We start from the raw sequence: 17303 nt of genomic DNA on the forward strand, positions 1-17303 counted from the left end.
AGCAGGGGAGAGGGAAGAGAGAGGGGAGGCACAGGGTTCAGCGTGTTTTCAGGGCTGAGTATCTCCCACCCGCCCATCAGGGGAACTAGACCGACGGGTCCCTCTTTTTAACAGGTAGAACCAGCATGACTAAGCTCTCTCTGGGACTTAACCCAAATTCACAGCTCAATCTCCAATGTAAAACTGTCAAGGAAACAAGGTCAGGGCCCGTCTCTCGGCACCGCTCTCTAAAATATTTGTGACATTTTGGAGGAAGGAAAAAAAACGGTCTTTCTGAGAGACTGGCTCTAGATGTACCTCTACAGAAAGCCATCTCAGCTGGTGTCTGGGCCGAGGGTACATCTCTTCAGACTGAAACACCCGACTCCCAGTCAGATACACAATAACGTCTTTCCGAACAATGACACAACTTATCCCTCAGAACTTTGCAATAATAGCTGGCTCGACTGGCTGACTTTACCCTGACCTCTGGTTGAGACTTTTGAGGGAAGGCGAGAGGGTTAGAATGATTTAAAGGGATACTTCAGGATTTTAGCAATGAGGCCTTTTATCTACTTCCCCAGAGTCAGAAGAACTCATGGATACCATTTTTATGTCTCTGTGTCCAGTTCAAAGGAACTTTGATGTAGTTTCGCGAGCCAATGCTGACTAGAGTTACTGTAGCGTAATGACGGAAGTCTAAGGGTACCTGCTAGCATGCTATCCACAAGTTCATCTGCCTCTGGAGAAGTTGATAAAGGGCTTCATTGCCAAAATCCSACAGTTTCCCTTTAATTATGGGCTTCACTTTCAAATCATAGTGAAATGAGCTTACAACTCATTAGCTTCTTCTTAGCCGCTCGTAACAAGGCCTATTTACATTCCGTTAAACTATTCATTCACATTCCATCGTTTTGCAAGGTGAACACTGCCAGTTACATGGAATGCAATACATGCTGTAGTGATGAGACATCCTGTTGTTTTTCTTCAAAGGGCCCCTGTGAGAAGGAGAGAGAGGGGGAGGGAAGCGAAGGGGAGTGGAGAGAGAGAGAATGACAGAGAATAGCATGCATAACAGGGTAACGTTGCATCAGCAAATCTTCTCAGGTGGCCTGTTTTGGTGGTGTGTGTGGTGTGTGTGTGTGTGTGTGGGTGGTGTGTGTGGTGTGTGTGTGTGTGTGTGTGTGTGTGTGTGTGTGTGTGTGTGTGTGTGTGTGTGTGTGTGTGTGTGTGTGTGTGTTGTGTGTGTGTGTGTGTGTGTGTGTGTGTGTGTGCGTGCGTGTGCGTGTGCGTATGTGCGTGTGTGTGTGTGTGTGTGTCTGTGTTCTTCAATCTCTAGGAATCTCACTCAGGTGTGTGAAATATTATCTCTCTCTATACTGTAGCTGCCCCAATAGCGATGGTCCACAGAGATGCTAACCAGACATCAGCCAAGCTCTTGTTTATGAGATGGTACCAGGGTGCAACCTCTGCTCACATTGCTTTGGACTCCCCCTTGTGGTTAGAGGGGGGACATGAATATGTAGGCCTACATGTGAACCCCCTACTGAGAATGTTCCCTTCCTCCATCATACCACTTCCTCTTTCTTTCTCTCTCTCTCTTTCAAAAACACACACACATGCCTGCACGCACGCACACACACTCTCTCTCCCACTCTCTGTCTCCATCTCTCACCAACATCTCCAGCCCCTCCCTCTACTCTGTCAAGCTGACTGCTGCATTGTGGGTCTCTGCGGTTTGCATGGTGTATCATCCTGGCTGCTGCTGACACACACACACGCAAAGCACAAAGACATAGACCCTGACACACACACAATACAACCCACAAAAGCACACATCCACATAATGCTTTGTGTTCCACATAAGTGACATGCTTTAGAYTGGCTGTAGGGCAGCGAGWGGGAAGGCCCTCTGCCATAAGACTCTCATTACCACCCCCTCATAAGGATTTCATTCCACATCTTTTCCTCTCCCTGACTTAATAGTAGATATGAATGATGAATCTGACCATCCTTCCTGTTTCTGAGCAACACAAATAAAGCTCAATAGAAAAGTGCCAATTTAATTACACAGAAGAATGCTAGGAATGCTGGGATCTGAGCTTGAGGACCCAGAGGCAAATTCAAGGGAGCTGATTTACTCTATGTGAGGGAAGGAGGGCATGGGGCCAGGCAGAGAGAGAGCTAAACAGTTGGGTCATGTGGGGTTTGATCCTCACACTGCAGTCAGAGTTGCGCCTCGGTTCTTGTTGAGATTATGGCCATTCCTATGGCCCCTTGGAATGGACATGGCCAATATCACTGGTCTGTTCTCAATCAGGATTCTGATTGGCTAATCTCAGTTTCTGATTGGTTCATCCTAGTCCCATCCCTACACTCCTATTAGCGTCACTACATTCAGACTCCTCAGTTTACTCTTGCTCTATCCTAACCTTATCTCTCTCTCTCCTCAGATACACAKACATCCCTTTCTGAGTGTGCATCCATGGCTGTGTCAGCCTTTTGTCTCCTGTGCCTCCTTCCCTAACCTCGTGGAGCACCGGGCCACGCCACTTATCTGTGGAATTCGCCGTGCCCCTCTCCCCTRTCATCAACACCTCCTTGTGGAGCTAGCCCTTGGCCAAAACAGGCCCTGGCCTCAAAGGCTGTCTGCTCTATGTTTAGATAAAGAATTTCAGCCCAACTTCTATTTGTTCTCACATTGTCAGAGAAGCTCATCTGGATGGCTTATAGAGAGGGGAGACCAGTAAAATGACATTGTTTCAGAAGTGCTCTGAAACAATGTCTGTCATTCACCTCGGGACATGCCACAAATAATTCCCCTGGAAATTCTTTAAATGGCTCGCGTTGGTGAGATGTTTTTGAACTCTTTGTGTTTTGAATGTTGRAGTCAAAAAGAACAGGTGTTGCTAATGAAGAGAAACAAGTCTTGTTTTGTGTAAGAAATGGAGGGGGAGAGGAGAGAGGGAGTGAGCGACCCATTTGAGGCACACAGATGGGAGCGTATGAGAGAGGTGCTGATAGTGCTGCTGGTCAGCTTGGCCTTGGCTGTGTGGAGGAGACTGAGCTTCCCCTGTAGAAGCCTCTCTCCTGCCTGCCTGCTGGCCTGGGTCCCCCAGCTGCTCAGGCCTCCTCTGAGGCTCTCTCCCTCACAGGCCTCCAGAAACTTTCCACATAGCAGGGAGGCGCAGCCTTGCTCCCGGGGTCGCAGAGTTCGCCCCATGAGGAGTTGCGGTGTGCACCCTCAACTGCCTCCGAGCCAGAGCAACCTTGGAGTTCATGGAAAAATACACTAATTTGTCAGTCACCTTTGAGCTCTTCTGAAAAGGATAAATGAATTGTATACCAGTGGGTGTTGTTCATTAATATTCGATACACCACTTCTGTTTTACTGTGGTGGAAAGATTTCTATCTGACATGTTTTTCTTTCAAATGGAATTCCGAGCCGTCTCCGGGAGATCTTAGTGATGGCAGATAAAGTACATGCCAGAGAGTGGAGATAAGACTGGCACCTTATAATAAACATCTGTAAAGGACATAAGATCAAGCTCTCGATTCAAACGGTTTATTCCTAAACTCTTAACAGGCACGGCCATAGCCTACGCCAAAAACGAATCCGTTAAATACACAATCACCAACAGTTATCTATCACCCTGCGGTTCCACCAACCGTAAGGACGCCTGGCACCGAAATATTCCAGGCATTCCTTTGATGGGCAGACAGCAGGGGGGATTGGCCTGCTGGACCCAGCGAAACCTAGATAACTGGTACTGCACCAACATACAATAAGACCATGTCATAACTCAGGCACACATACCTGTCTATGAGGGTTGCTAAAACACGGTTCCTGAGTTAATGACACACTAGACATGGACAACACATGCCATCATTAATACATTTACAAAAATAAACACAGCAGTAGAACACACACACATACAGACATATACACACACATACAAGCACACATATTACACACACCATAGAGCAGTGCTCCAACCCACCCTAAAAAAAATCCCCCATACAAAGCAGGTGAGAGGAGAACTGGTTGCACTGTTCTGTGTATATGTTCAACTGTACTTTATGTGGTTCCTCAGTATACCATATATACATTACACCAACAGGATCAGGGCCTCTTACACCCTGTCCTGTATATACAGTATGTATACAGTATGTATACATCAGAGGAGGCTGGTGGGAGGAGCTATAGGAGGACGGCTCATTGTAATGGCTGGAAGGGAATCAATGTACTGGAGTCAAATGTTTGGTACCATTATTTTTTTTTGCCCATTTTCTCCCAAATTGCTAGTTTGCTGCAACTCCTCAATGGGCTTGGGAGAGGCGAAGGTCGAGACATGCATCCTCCGAAACATGACCCGTCTAGCCGCCTACTTAACACACTGCTCGCTTAACCTGGAAGTCAGCCGCGCCAATGTGTCGGAGGAAACACTGTTCGACTGACTACCGGAGTCAGCTTGCAGGCACCCGGCCCACCACAAGGAGTCGCTAGAGCGCGATGAGCCAGAGAAAGCCCCACGGCAATACCTTCCCCTAACCCGGACGGCACTGGGCTAATTGTGCGCCGCCTATTGGGCTCCCTTGGATCGAACCCCAGGCTGTAGTGGTGCCTCAGCACTGCGATGCAGTGCCTTAGACCTCTGCGCCACTCGGGGCCCCTCATTCCATTCCATTGATTCCATTCCAGTCATTACAAGGAGCCCGCCCTCCTATAGCTCATCCCACCAGCCTCCTCTGGTATACTCCTCTGGTATACATACACCACACCTCTGAGATGGTAACTGCAAGGTCTGGAAATAAAAAATAAATGAAAACACACAAACAAACAGTTGTAAGGCGACTGCAAATGGGAGACGAAGTCTTACTTTGGGATGAGACACCTTCAAGGTATAGGGTGGTAACAAGTCGGCTTGTACAATCTGTACAAGATAGTACTGTTTTACAGGAGTTAAATTAATGCAAGTCAAGTTATAATGTCCAAAACTATAGTCACGTTTTAATATTATTAAAGGCATGTACATCCTAAAACATCTCTCTGTGATGTTACATACAGTATAGAACACATTGCAAATTACATAAAGCACTAAAGAACCTCACGGACAAGATGATCTCTCTCGGATAAGAGGATCTCTGTTCGTCTCCACACTGTGGTTTTGTTTGAGAATAAATGTGATTAAAACCAAAGCAGTCGTTCCAGTCATGTGCATAAGACATGTTGGAGGCACCAGGAGGAGGTGAGAGAGCCCTGTGGATGGACTGTGTGTGTGTGTGTAACACGACACCTACCACAGGCCCCGTGGGGCTGATCCAGAGAAGAGGTGACTCTGAGCCTGTCTGGAAGGCCCCTCTGAGGGGATGCATGGGGAGTAAGACCTGGGCAGACAGGAAGAGGCAGGAAGAAACAATGTTGCATATGACACAAACTAAGAATCCAAATTTAGTTTGCGGTTGCATCAGTCTGCTGTATTTTAGCCTGCAAATGTACAATACCACCTTAATTGGGGAGGACGGGCTCATAGTAATGGCTGGAGCGGAATCAGTGAAATGGTTTCAAATACATCAAACACATGGTTTCCATTTCCACCCCTTAGCAAAACAGAAATTAAGAGAAGTGGATGTTCAACCAGTCTCTCCCCTTCCTTCCCCAGAGGGCGAGTGGTGAGAGTTACTCTAGAGTACCTGCATGGGCTGGGTGATGTTGTGTGTTTTTACTGTTTCACTGCAGTCTAACGGTCTATCCTCATCACCACATCCTAGTAAGGGGGCAGGTGGACTGGGTGGGGGGGAATCACGCATGGGCTCACATGCTTTCCCCCAATGTTAAAGGTGCATGAGCCGCGCCCCTCAGTGCCCCCCTCCTGATTTGGCAGGCTAAACTCCTCCTGGGAGAGGGAGGTTCAACTGTGTGTTACATAAACGCACTATATAAAGCACGGGGCTGACAGTGACAGGCCTCCACAGTGCCTATCTTCATACTCACGTTCAATATGGGCTGTAACATACACACTGACGATCCCACCACAACACGACTGGGAGCTACAGTATATGATGACCGTTGGAGTGAAATACAGCCTCAGAGGCATTATAACCTTTCTGACATTGATGGAACATTTACCTCTTTGTGAACAAACGGCATATCCACATCTATCAGTCCACAGAATTCTCCCTGAAAGACTCCCTGAAAGACTCATGTGAGGGTTAATACTTCCCAATCCCCTGCAGTCTTACAGTAAACAGACTGAACGCTCTACTCAAACAGCCATGTTTAAATACAGCAAAGCACTACTGGCCCCAGGGAAGAGAGCACAGCGCTGGAGCCCAGCCAGACAAATATCCAAAGTTATAATCACCAGGGATCAGCAAAACCACCCCCTTCTCTCTCGCTCTCCCTCTCAGAACCAAAGCGGTCTTTCACAGAATGCCAGTAAAATAACACAGCAAATCATCACTGGCACTGTAGCCTTTCTGCAGAGTCAATGTTTCTGATTCACAGATAGATTTTTGAATTAACGGCCAGACCACAGTAAAGCAGCGGACTCCTCTATTGTCCGGCCTCACCTGTAACGGGAGATAAAGCTGCTCTCAGGCTGGGATGCTGGAGCCTTGATAAAGCGTGAATGGAATAGACGGACTCTACAAGGCCAGATGGGTGTGGGTGTACAGTATGTATGTGCGTGAGCGAGGGTGTGTGTGTGCATAGTGCATACAAAAAGAAAGAGGGTGGGAGGGTGAGTAGGATGGTGAGTGAGCGGGTGGGTGGGTGGCTGTTCGTGTCACCAGAAAGGCAGAGGAGGGAACGAGTCTCAGTTTCAGAGACGCAGCTTCATCCTCAGAATACCTTCCAACCTTTAACCTCTGAAGGAAGATGAATCTATGGGAAATGTGCAAGAGTTCTGTTTTTTTATTTAACCTTATTTAATCAGTGCAGCTACATAGGATGTGCATGTGTTCTACAGGAAGCATCAGAGCATAAGCAAATCCATTTAAGGGATTCTTCGGTACTTTTGTGTGCTTTTTAGCCAGTAGTTCTGAAAGTAGCGCTCATGAGACCAAAATGGTCACCGAAAATTGCGTACTATGTCACATACATTTTAAGTCTGAAGTTTACATACACTTAGGTTGGAGTCATTAAAACTCGTTTTTCAACCACTCCACAAATGTCTTGTTAACAAACTATAGTTTTGCAGTTGGTTAGGACATCTACTTTGTGCATGTGAACAATATAGCTTCCGTCCCTCTCCTCTCCCGAGCCAGGGACCCTCTGCACACATCAACAACAGCCACCCTCGAAGCATCGTTAACCATCGCGCCACAAAGCATCATGTTGTGGGGTGAGTTGCTGCAGGAGGGACTGGTGCACTTCACAAAATAGATGACATCATGGGGGGGGGGGGGGATTTGGTGGATTAGTGAAGCAACATCTCAAACATCAGTCAGGAAGTTAAAGCTTGGTCGCAAATGGGTCTTCCAAATGGACAATGACCCCAAGCATACTTCCAAAGTTGTGGCAAAATGGCTTAAGGACGACAAAGGCAAGGTATTGGAGTGGCCATCACAAAGCCCTGACCTCAATCCCATAGAAAAATTGTGGGCAGAACTGAAAAAGCGTGTGCGACAAAGGAGGCCTACAAACCTGACTCAGTTACACCAGCTCTGTCAGGAGGAATGGGCCAGAATTCACCCAATTTATTGTGGGAAGCTTGTGGAAGATGAAATTGTTAAACTTGGGTCAAACGTTTTGGGTAAAGGCAATGCTACCAAAAACGAATTGAGTGCATGTAAACTTCTGACCCACTGGGAATGTGATGAAAGAAATACAAGCTGAAATAAATCATTCTCTCTACTATTATTCTGACAGTTCACATTCTTAAAATAAAGTGGTGAGCCTAACTGACCTAAAACAGGGAATTTTTACTAGGATTAAATGTCAGGAATTGTGAAAAACTGAGTTTAAATGTATTTGGCTAAGGTGTATGTAAACTTCCGACTTCAACTGTACATACAGTTGCGGTTTTGGAGCAGTGGTTTCTTCCTTGCTGAGCGGCCTTCAGGTTATGTCGATATAACACTTGTTTTACTGTGGATATAGATACATCTGWACCTGTCTCTTATACACATCTAGATGTGTATAAGAGACAGACGTACTATTGTTTGTACAGATGAACATGGTACCTTCAGGCGTTTGGAAATTGCTCCTAAAGATGAACCAGACTTGTGTACAGTTTTTTTTCTGAGGTCTTGGCTGATTTCTTTGGATTTTCCCATGATGTCAAGCAAAGAGGCACTGAGTTTGAAGGTAGGCCTTGAAATACATCCACAGGTACACCTCCAATTGACTCAAATGATGTCAATTAGCCTATCAGAAGCTTCTAAAGCCATGACATCATTTTCTGGAATTTTCCAAGCTGTTTAAAGGCACAGTCAACTTAGTGTATGTAAACTTTTGACCCACTGGAATTGTGATACAGTGAATTATAAGTGAAATAATCTGTCTGTAAACAATTGTTGGAAAAATTACTTGTGTCATGCACAAAGTAGATGTCCTAACCGACTTGCCAAAACTAGTTTGTTAACAAGACATTTGTGGAGTGGTTGTAAAACGAGTTTTAATGACTCCAACCTAAGTGTATGTAAACTTCTGACTTCAACTGTACACAAGAAGACCATCTTGAAAACGGATCATGTCTGTGTTTATTTTCCAGTATGTCTGTTATCATTAGTACAGACTGTCACAATAGAGCAGCCTGATGCGCCTATCTAGCAAGACACTAGCAACTGGCGGGCCCTGATACAGTGAGATAAAGGCTCCACAATGAGCTTKTAAGGTAATTGAAGCCATCTCTGTATGTTTGAAATGGTCTCCACCGTCATGCTGGCGTGTTGACACAGCTGTGCAGAGCACTGGACACACCAGCTAGGTTTGACTGATGTTCTCAGCTGGGCTCATGCAGTCATTGGAGCTGGGAAACAGGTCCTTGAAGAGAAATAAACTGCCGGAGAGACATCATATCAGAGGCTATGCAGATTATAAAGCCTAGCTGCGTAGCTTCTTGGAAGATTGGCAAGTGACATGAAACCGGCTGAGATAAAATCAGGTTTGTTCTTGAGACAGATGGCCTTAAGGGCCAGATGATTAGCAACTCAGATCAAGAGATGTGATAAAATTGCAACAGTAAAATAAATATCCTTAGCCGAGAGAGGTGCTTCCTGCCTAGAGCCCATGCAGTCCAACCCCAACTGTGCGTGTAGATTAGATTCAGGGCTGGTTAAATAAAACTGCCATTCCATACACAATCATCTTAGAAGATGAAACTTTCTGTTTGGGAAATGGCCTAAGTACATTTTGGCAGGCCACTCGAACACCATGATCTGCACCGTCCTCCTCAGGAAGGAGGCGGGGGACTTACAAGGAAAGAAATCTACCAGGGGCAAATTTCCACTCAGTTAAATCCTGCAGGCAAAACACAACAAATGAAAAACATGTCAGTGCCCTCTCTACGCAACCAACCAACGCATATTCAAAAGCAGCCCACAGTTATGTAACAGTGGCCTTCAGTATACCAACTCTCTTGTTATAGGGCCCTGGCTGGCTGCAACACAAATCAGATCATATGTAGGCAATGAAGTTGCCTTAATTGTTCTCAATGTTTCCAGAGACTGGAACATTGAACAAGAACATAGTGACTAATCAACATAACTGGTTTAGGTATGCTTCTCATTAACATTTTATAGCTAATGATGTCTGGTACAGTGGGTGCTATATAGTCAGAATTCAGTAATTATTCACTCAACGATCCTGAGTGTGCCTACCGTAAACATGTTCTTCCTGCCGACATGGAAAGATCCCCCTCTACTGAATGTAATCGGAATGGGATTAAAGAAATTGCTCCCCTTTTCATATAAATAATGAACTATGCAGGAATTTATGTGCTGCAACAAAATACAGAGCATTTTTTATTAATTGGAGGAGAGAAAAAAAAACAGCCGTACTCCCAAGAAATCTTTATGGTGAGTTTCTGCTCCAAGTGTGTAGTCAGCAGAGTGCCTGCTCACCACAGAACACACACTGCATTTTGTGACAAACACCACTCCACCAATGCTCTATAATCTTAACTGGGGAAGGAACCAAAACAACAACATATTACACAGCTCTTAGAGGATTTTTTATTTATTTATAGAGACACTTGTCATGTTGGGGTTATTCTACCAGTCAACAGGAAAAGGTAACGATTTTTTTTCACAGCGTATATCACCATCAGGCCAATGTCTTGGGAATTGTGCCCAATCACAGTCAACTTTGGGCAAATTAGGGTGGCAATTTTGCTTGTTCATCATGAAGCTCACATGATAGTCAGCTCATTTTGAGTTGGACATGACAATGTGACCACTACTGCTGGCCATGTAAAGTACCAMGTCAGACCGTTTCCCATCAGGGCACAAGATGTTGGCGCACAATCAGAGTTCCTTGGGTACCTAATGTACAGGTACACCACATGCATTTACCTCAAACTTCCATGTCTGTTTAGTGCAGGATATCTTTAGAGGAAATAATACAAACCCTGGGACATTTCTTGAATGGTTTGAATTTGGCAGGTAAATTATTAAAATGTACTAATAGGTGCAACACTTCACGTGTGAGAATAAACCAGCCAGAACACAAACATTGAAAAGTAATCAGAAACAGTCCATCAGCATTTCCATCTTTCTTTKAGCCACAACATAATAATAATAATACGTGGAAACATACAGTATGAACAAAGTGTTCCAACTACACAAAATTCCAGTTATTGCTGCAACATTCCATTCTTATATTTTACAGAGGGGTTAAGTGCATGTCATTAAGGAGGAAAATAACTTTTTCTACAGCTGAAACGTGGCAGTTGTCTGGGACATGGCATTGTAGATGAACGTGTTGTTGAAGGGAACAAACTGACGAGTGATGATTTTGATAGCCTCTTGTGCAGCAGATCCTAAGGAAACACATTGAAGACAGTACATTTGGACCAACTCCAAGAAAAAAAATGTTTATCCCATAACAAAAATAGCACGAGGATGCTAGACCATAATAGGATCCAAGTCCTGTAGAACTCACCTCCCAAAAAGGATGCCACTGTGTGTGGTTCAGAAGCACCATAGCGACAGCTGTCGAAGAGCAAAGTGAAATGACATGTAGATTATTTAATCATGTTCCTCTCCTTGATGATAACCTCATTCCCATTTTACAGTTCATGGAAATATTGTGGCTAAATTACAAATATAAACACAAAAACWGTAGGGAGGTTTTGCAGTAGGCTGTAAAATGACCATTCTCTCTGCAGAGAACAGTTGACTGGACACTATGCACAAAACATACAACTCGTGGATGTAGTCATCTTTCACATTGACGTTCAGYCTGTACTCCTGCAGAAGGCTGTTCACACACAGCTTCAACTTGCTAATGTCTTCTTCTACTTGGTAATTGTAGACACCTTCAAAAAGGAGGAAGAACATATCTGGAGATGGGRAGTTTAACATTGCGGAACACAGTTTAGTTATGCTGTGTGCCAGGTTGTGTGTGACAGACAGTTGTGTTGGGGGCAGAACTACGCCAGCCTAGCCGTACCTGGGTAGCGGGAGTGCTGCTGATAGAAACGGTCCACAGAGCGCAACATAAGGTACAACACCATCTCCCCATCTGCACTGTCCATGCAGGAGGCTGAGGAGAGAGAGCAGAATCTTAGTATACACTACCAACACACATAATCAAAGGGACTCAAAAACAAAACATTAGCCAAATCAAGGTGGGGCGTCTGTACGGTGTTGTACTTACTGATCTCATCTTTATTGACCGTCTCCGCGCTGTATTCTTCAGCCAGAGACCTGCAGCGCACCACCCTCAGGAAGGCAGCGTTCTTACCTGCAGACCGAAACACACAGCACAGGGCCAGGGCTCAACCTACTGCACAGTGTTCCCTTTCATCATGGGTTCATCAAAGTGCAGCCACACTACTGTATGACAAACAACACCTGACCGACATGACGCTTTGAGTTACTGTTAAATGAGTTAGAGTATTCAATTTACATTCCTGCCATATTACGTGTCCTGTTCACATTATATGATGGTTGTGTGTGTACTTGTCAGAATACTCACAGAATAGTTTGATGTCCTGCTCAGATATGCTCTCTGAGGGCTTTAGCAAGAGAAAAGACAGAAGTCAATCCAATTAACTAGATGATATCAGAAATCAAACCTTTTTACAATCTATCAAAGGTYATAAAATGTTGATCCTTACACAGCACTACTGCTGCATAAGTACTAATGCAGGAGAGTTACTATGTGTTTTTGACATCGCATGAGATTAAATATCCCTGAGACTACAGAATACATTTTCACATACCTTTCCAACAGACTGCAGGAGAGACTCTACATGCTTAGACACGACGGAAGCATCTTGCATTGCCTTCTCTCTATAACTGAAAACATATGCCTGCATTAATGCCCAGGCCAGGACTATGATGATCATGCCAGCACAAAGCATACCTTGTGTTCAGGAAATAAGGTTAAGGTACAGGAAATCGTAAACAACAGTGGAAATCGCAGCGTCATATGGTTTGGCACATACAATTTAGCTATGGACATTGGTTTATTATACAATGACTGTCCTCTCCTTGATATGCCCCACATTACAAGCATTGAGCTGTGCTCGCTATTAACTCATACAGCAACTGACTTTTTAATTAAACTGGCGGCTGGCTGCTTGCCATATAAATTAATAATATAATTATCACCACCTACATATTCTGGAGGTTGATGAATTTCTCTGAGTCCGCAATCATGTCTGGAATGGAGCCMCGCACAGGTAGGTTTCCGCCGCCGTCGTTTTGCACAAACTCCCTCACTGCTCGCGTCATCACCCAGAAGGCTGGAGTCTGCGTATAGCAGAGAAAGACAGAACAACCAGTCATGCATTAAACCTACAAATAAATCATTCACAGGATGCTTCAATCATGGCCCGAGTAGACGTGTCATATTTAGATTCACCTGTGATGTAATGTCATTGCATTGCTCTCCATTGAATATGTTGCCAACGCCACTTGAAATCTACAGAGAGGTGAGAGGAGTTAGCAAAGTTGACAAGAGTAGCAACTTCCAGTGATCTCGTGCAACCAGCAGCACGGATTAACATAATACGGCTGAAAGGAGTGAGGGGGTTTAGGGGTGAGGTATGAGGTATGAGAAGAGCCACCTTGGTGGGGTTAAGGGCTGTGTTGACATTCTTGATGGCCTCCTCAAAGTTCTCCTCATCCTCAGGAGTTCCCTTCTCACTCTTCAGGACTCCTAATGGAACCAAGTATCATGAGAACACAAACCATATACAGTCAGGCATGATCTGGATAAGATAGTGTCTGTAGACAACTAAAATTCTGTGAGAATGTAAAAATGCAAATGAAGTCAAGAAAAATCTATGTCAAGTGAAATACCTTGCCGTATAAGCTGTTTGAAGGCCTCTTTCTCTTTGTAGTTCTTCGGGAACTGAAAATTGTGCTAGAAAAAAAATATGTATTAAATTGTCAGCTCTCTTGCACATCATATAGGGTGCTGTAGAATGTGCCTTTGATTGTTGGTCACAGAAGTATTACCTCACTGAACCACTTTTCTAGGTATTTGGCAACAATGATGATCCATGGTGTATGACTGTGATCCTGCAGAACACAAGAGCATAAGAAAATACATGAACCAGTGAGAACCAAATTACAACTAATACAAAACACAAGTGGCCCCCCKAAAAAACGCCCAAACACACCTTCTTCCCCATTCCCTCCAAGTCATAGGACTGGATGTGGTTCTTGAGCTCTGCAAAAGGTTGGTCAAGCCTCAGGTCCTCCAAGGCATTGTCTGGATGAGACTCAATCACTAGAGGGAGTGATCGCAAACAGCTTGTTTGAGTGTTTTCGATTTACTGCAAGAGAACACTGACCTTGAGTGCTTGTCACCATTACTACAGATACAGCAATACACGCGTGACTCACAAGCGTTTACTATACCTGTGTGCTCCTTCACTACTAGCCTCATGTAACCGACGAGGCCATACGTTCTACACACCAGGAAAGGTATGTTTGCATTCCACAACACTGACCCCAGTCTCAAACATGTGCTGTGAAAATAAAACCAAAATAATTTACATGACAATAGAACYTTTAAAAATATATATTTGATGTTACTTTGTAAGACTATCACAAATACCAAATAAAAATACTTCAATTGAAATGTACACTACCGTTCAAAAGTTTGGGGTCACTTAGATTTTCTTTCAAAAACAAGGACATATCTAATTTTTTGTCCATTAAAATAATATCACATTGATCAGAAAAGCAGTGTAGACATTGTTAATGTTGTAAATGACTATTGTACTATTCATTAAATAGTACCCGCAAAACACCAGTCTCAACATCAACAGTGAAGAGGCGACTCCGGGATGCTGGCCTTCTAYGCAAAATTGCAAAGAAAAAGCCATATCTCAGACTAGCCAATAAAAATAACAGATTGAGATGGGCTAAAGAACACAGACACTGGATAGAGGAACTCTGCCTAGAAGGCCAGCATCCCGGAGTCGCCTCTTCACTGTTGACGTTGAGACTGGTGTTTTGCGGGTACTATTTAATGAAGCTGCCAGTTGAGGACTTGTGAGGCATGTTTCTCAAACTAGACACGCTAATGTACTTGTTGCGCAACTGCGCAAGAGGACGAGGCCTAGCACTCCTCTTTCTATTCTGGTTAGAGACAGTTTGCCCTGTTCTGTGAAGGTAGRAGTACACAGCGTTGAACAAGATCTTCAGTTTCTTGGACATTTCTCACATGGAATAGCCTTAATTTCTCAGAACAAAAATAGACTGACGGGTTACGGAAGAATGGTCTTTGTTTCTGGCCATTTTGAGCCTGTAATCAAACCCCCAAATACTGATGCTCCAGATACTCAACTAGTCTAAATGCGGCCAGTTTTATTGCAGTTTTCAGCTGTGCTAACATAATTGCAAAAGGGTTTTCTAATGATCAATTAGCCTTTTAAAATGATAAACTTTTATTAGCTAACACAACGTGCCATTGGAACACAGGACTGATGGTTGCTGATGATGGGCCTCTGTACATCTATGTAGATATTCCATTAAAAAATCTAACGTTTCCAGCTACAATAGTCATTTACAACATTAACCATGTCTATACTGTATTTCTGATCAATTTTAATGGACGAAAAATGTACTTTTCTTTCAAGAACCAGGACATTACTAAGTGACCCCAAAACTTTTGAACAGTGGTGTATGTCTAAAAAATATGTGTAAGAATAAGAGGATGAATCGCACCTTTCTGGCAGCTGGACACCAATCACCAGGGTAAATCTGTGGAAGAAATCTGGGTCGTTGTCCAAGAGCTTTTCAGGGCACTATAATGGAAAATAAAATACCAGATCACAATAAGAGTTTGACAAACAAGACTGATCTACTATAAGTGCTCTGCTTGTTTTAGAACACTCATCAATCAATACACTCAGATAAAGAAGTGCACTTTGTTTGCAGTGAGACCCATCAATGGCTACTCAACTGGTGCAGCGTCATAGTAAATCTATACCTTGATCGGAATTAACACAGATCTACCGCTATACCCTGAGGATCGTGTAGTCAAATCTAGGATCTTTTTTCATATGACAAAATCTGTGCAGGGAAAGCTGTGACAGCCCTCTTCAGGAAGAACTGCTCTACTGCTCATAGTTGAAAACACAAACCTCCTCCACAAAGTTGCCAGATACATCAGTGTTCAGCTCCTGTAGCAGCTCTGTGGCAGCCTGAGCTCGGTTCTGGAAAACACACCATCCCAGAAGACTTATTATGACATACTGCATACAGGTAGAGCTAAGATATTGATAGAGTAGAATAGCATAATCGTTTACCCTTCCTATGCTGTTGTTGCTCAGAAAAAAGCTGAGTAGAAAAGGAAGGTAAAGACAGTATATTGTATAAAACATTTTAAGATTAAGATCAAAAGCGCTTCAATGAGGTGATAAACAATAGGCCTATCACGTTCTTACTTATTTCCGACGTCTTCCCCGGAGACTTTGTGTCCATCGACAATAGTGAACGCTCCAATGCCTGATGAAGAGAGCAACTAGCTTAGGTAGGCTAGCCTACTCATGTATTCCCTTAGAGCAGTGTTTTCCCACTCTTGGTCATCGGTCTTTTCTAGTATCAAATATTGAAATATTTACCTGGAAGCACAAGGTTCTTGAGTATTTCAGTCCCAGATGCTGTGGAATTGATCAGGCATACGTGTGCATTTTCAAGTTCTTCTTGGCCATGGTCTCCCCACAATCTGAAATGGAGTACAGGCAGGCCATCATAACAACGGCATGTTGCTTATCTCCTTGTCATCTTCAATGCCTTGTTATTTACCTATTATCACATCTCATCTGGTATGGTAAATAGATGAGAACAATTAACCTTTTTGAGATTCAGTCAATGAATGACACCAATTCTGGCTGGTGTTGTTCAAAGTAAATTAGGTGGCTAGAAGCTATAGCAGACAGCTAACAACTGACTGTAACAGGACAGCTAGCTAGCATGTCAGTGAAGACTAGCTACAGTAGCTAGCTATAATACTTTTAAAGCATGCTGGTTGGCTGGCATAGTTAACGTTAGCCCAAGAGAATACACTATCAAGCATAAAGTCAGTTAACGTTACGGGCTTGCTAGCATAACTACATTAGCTAGCTGCAGTTTGTCAGTGGAGATATATCTAACTCATGCAACGGTTTAGCAAATAACTGTATAATTTTCACAGAATTTCTAGCTTCACATACCTCAATTGTCTATCGTATTTCTGGTCTTTAGAAGCTTTAGTAACTGCCATGGTCTGATTGGAGAACCCCACCGGTTAATTTGATAGCTCCATTCGATGATTCGATAGAGAGACAAGTGGTTGAACGCAGTTGTAAATTCAAAGCTGCACTTTCGATTTAACTACAGTTGACCACCAGAGGGAGTAGTAGTGAACATTCAATCGATTCAAACTTGCGCAAAATGTAATTCATTAATTCTGCCACAGTTGCACCACCTGTTCAGACTAATCAATGAATTTGAATTTTGAATTACATATTATAGTAAGATGTGATGTGTTCTTTTAGATGCGACTTTTTAAATATTGGTTATATAATCATACATATTAGTTATGGGTTTAAGCTGGAAAAGCAAAACAACACTATACCCATTGAAATATGTGCCATGCATTATCATTAAAACATGTTGTGAGACATGTTATTTCGTTAGTTCAGAGGAAAGTG

At 43.6% G+C, this 17303-nt stretch overlaps 1 protein-coding gene across 2 annotated transcripts; it reads right to left on the bottom strand.

The window, feature by feature from the left end:
* Window positions 1-10682: 10682 nt before the first annotated feature.
* Window positions 10683-16962, bottom strand: LOC111975004 (NEDD8-activating enzyme E1 regulatory subunit). 2 transcript variants are annotated; one of them, XM_024003137.2, is made up of 20 exons: window positions 16824-16962; window positions 16233-16336; window positions 16056-16116; window positions 15918-15948; window positions 15753-15824; window positions 15334-15413; window positions 14020-14129; window positions 13779-13888; window positions 13615-13677; window positions 13456-13519; window positions 13221-13312; window positions 13016-13075; window positions 12770-12903; window positions 12372-12447; window positions 12125-12164; window positions 11804-11890; window positions 11597-11689; window positions 11348-11462; window positions 11087-11136; window positions 10683-10964 (listed from the first exon to the last, which is right to left on the bottom strand). In XM_024003137.2, the coding sequence occupies exons 1-20, from the start codon at window positions 16871-16873 to the stop codon at window positions 10855-10857; spliced, it is 1602 nt and encodes a 533-aa protein (XP_023858905.1). In that variant the 5' UTR covers window positions 16874-16962; the 3' UTR covers window positions 10683-10854. The 2 variants fall into 2 exon arrangements, with proteins under 2 accessions (XP_023858905.1, XP_070303384.1); XM_070447283.1 differs by lacking the exon at window positions 16824-16962 and adding an exon at window positions 16417-16496.
* Window positions 16963-17303: the final 341 nt, after the last annotated feature.

This window comes from Salvelinus sp. IW2-2015, linkage group LG15 (assembly GCF_002910315.2).
Source record: "Salvelinus sp. IW2-2015 linkage group LG15, ASM291031v2, whole genome shotgun sequence".
Taxonomy (NCBI): Eukaryota; Metazoa; Chordata; class Actinopteri; order Salmoniformes; family Salmonidae; genus Salvelinus; species Salvelinus sp. IW2-2015.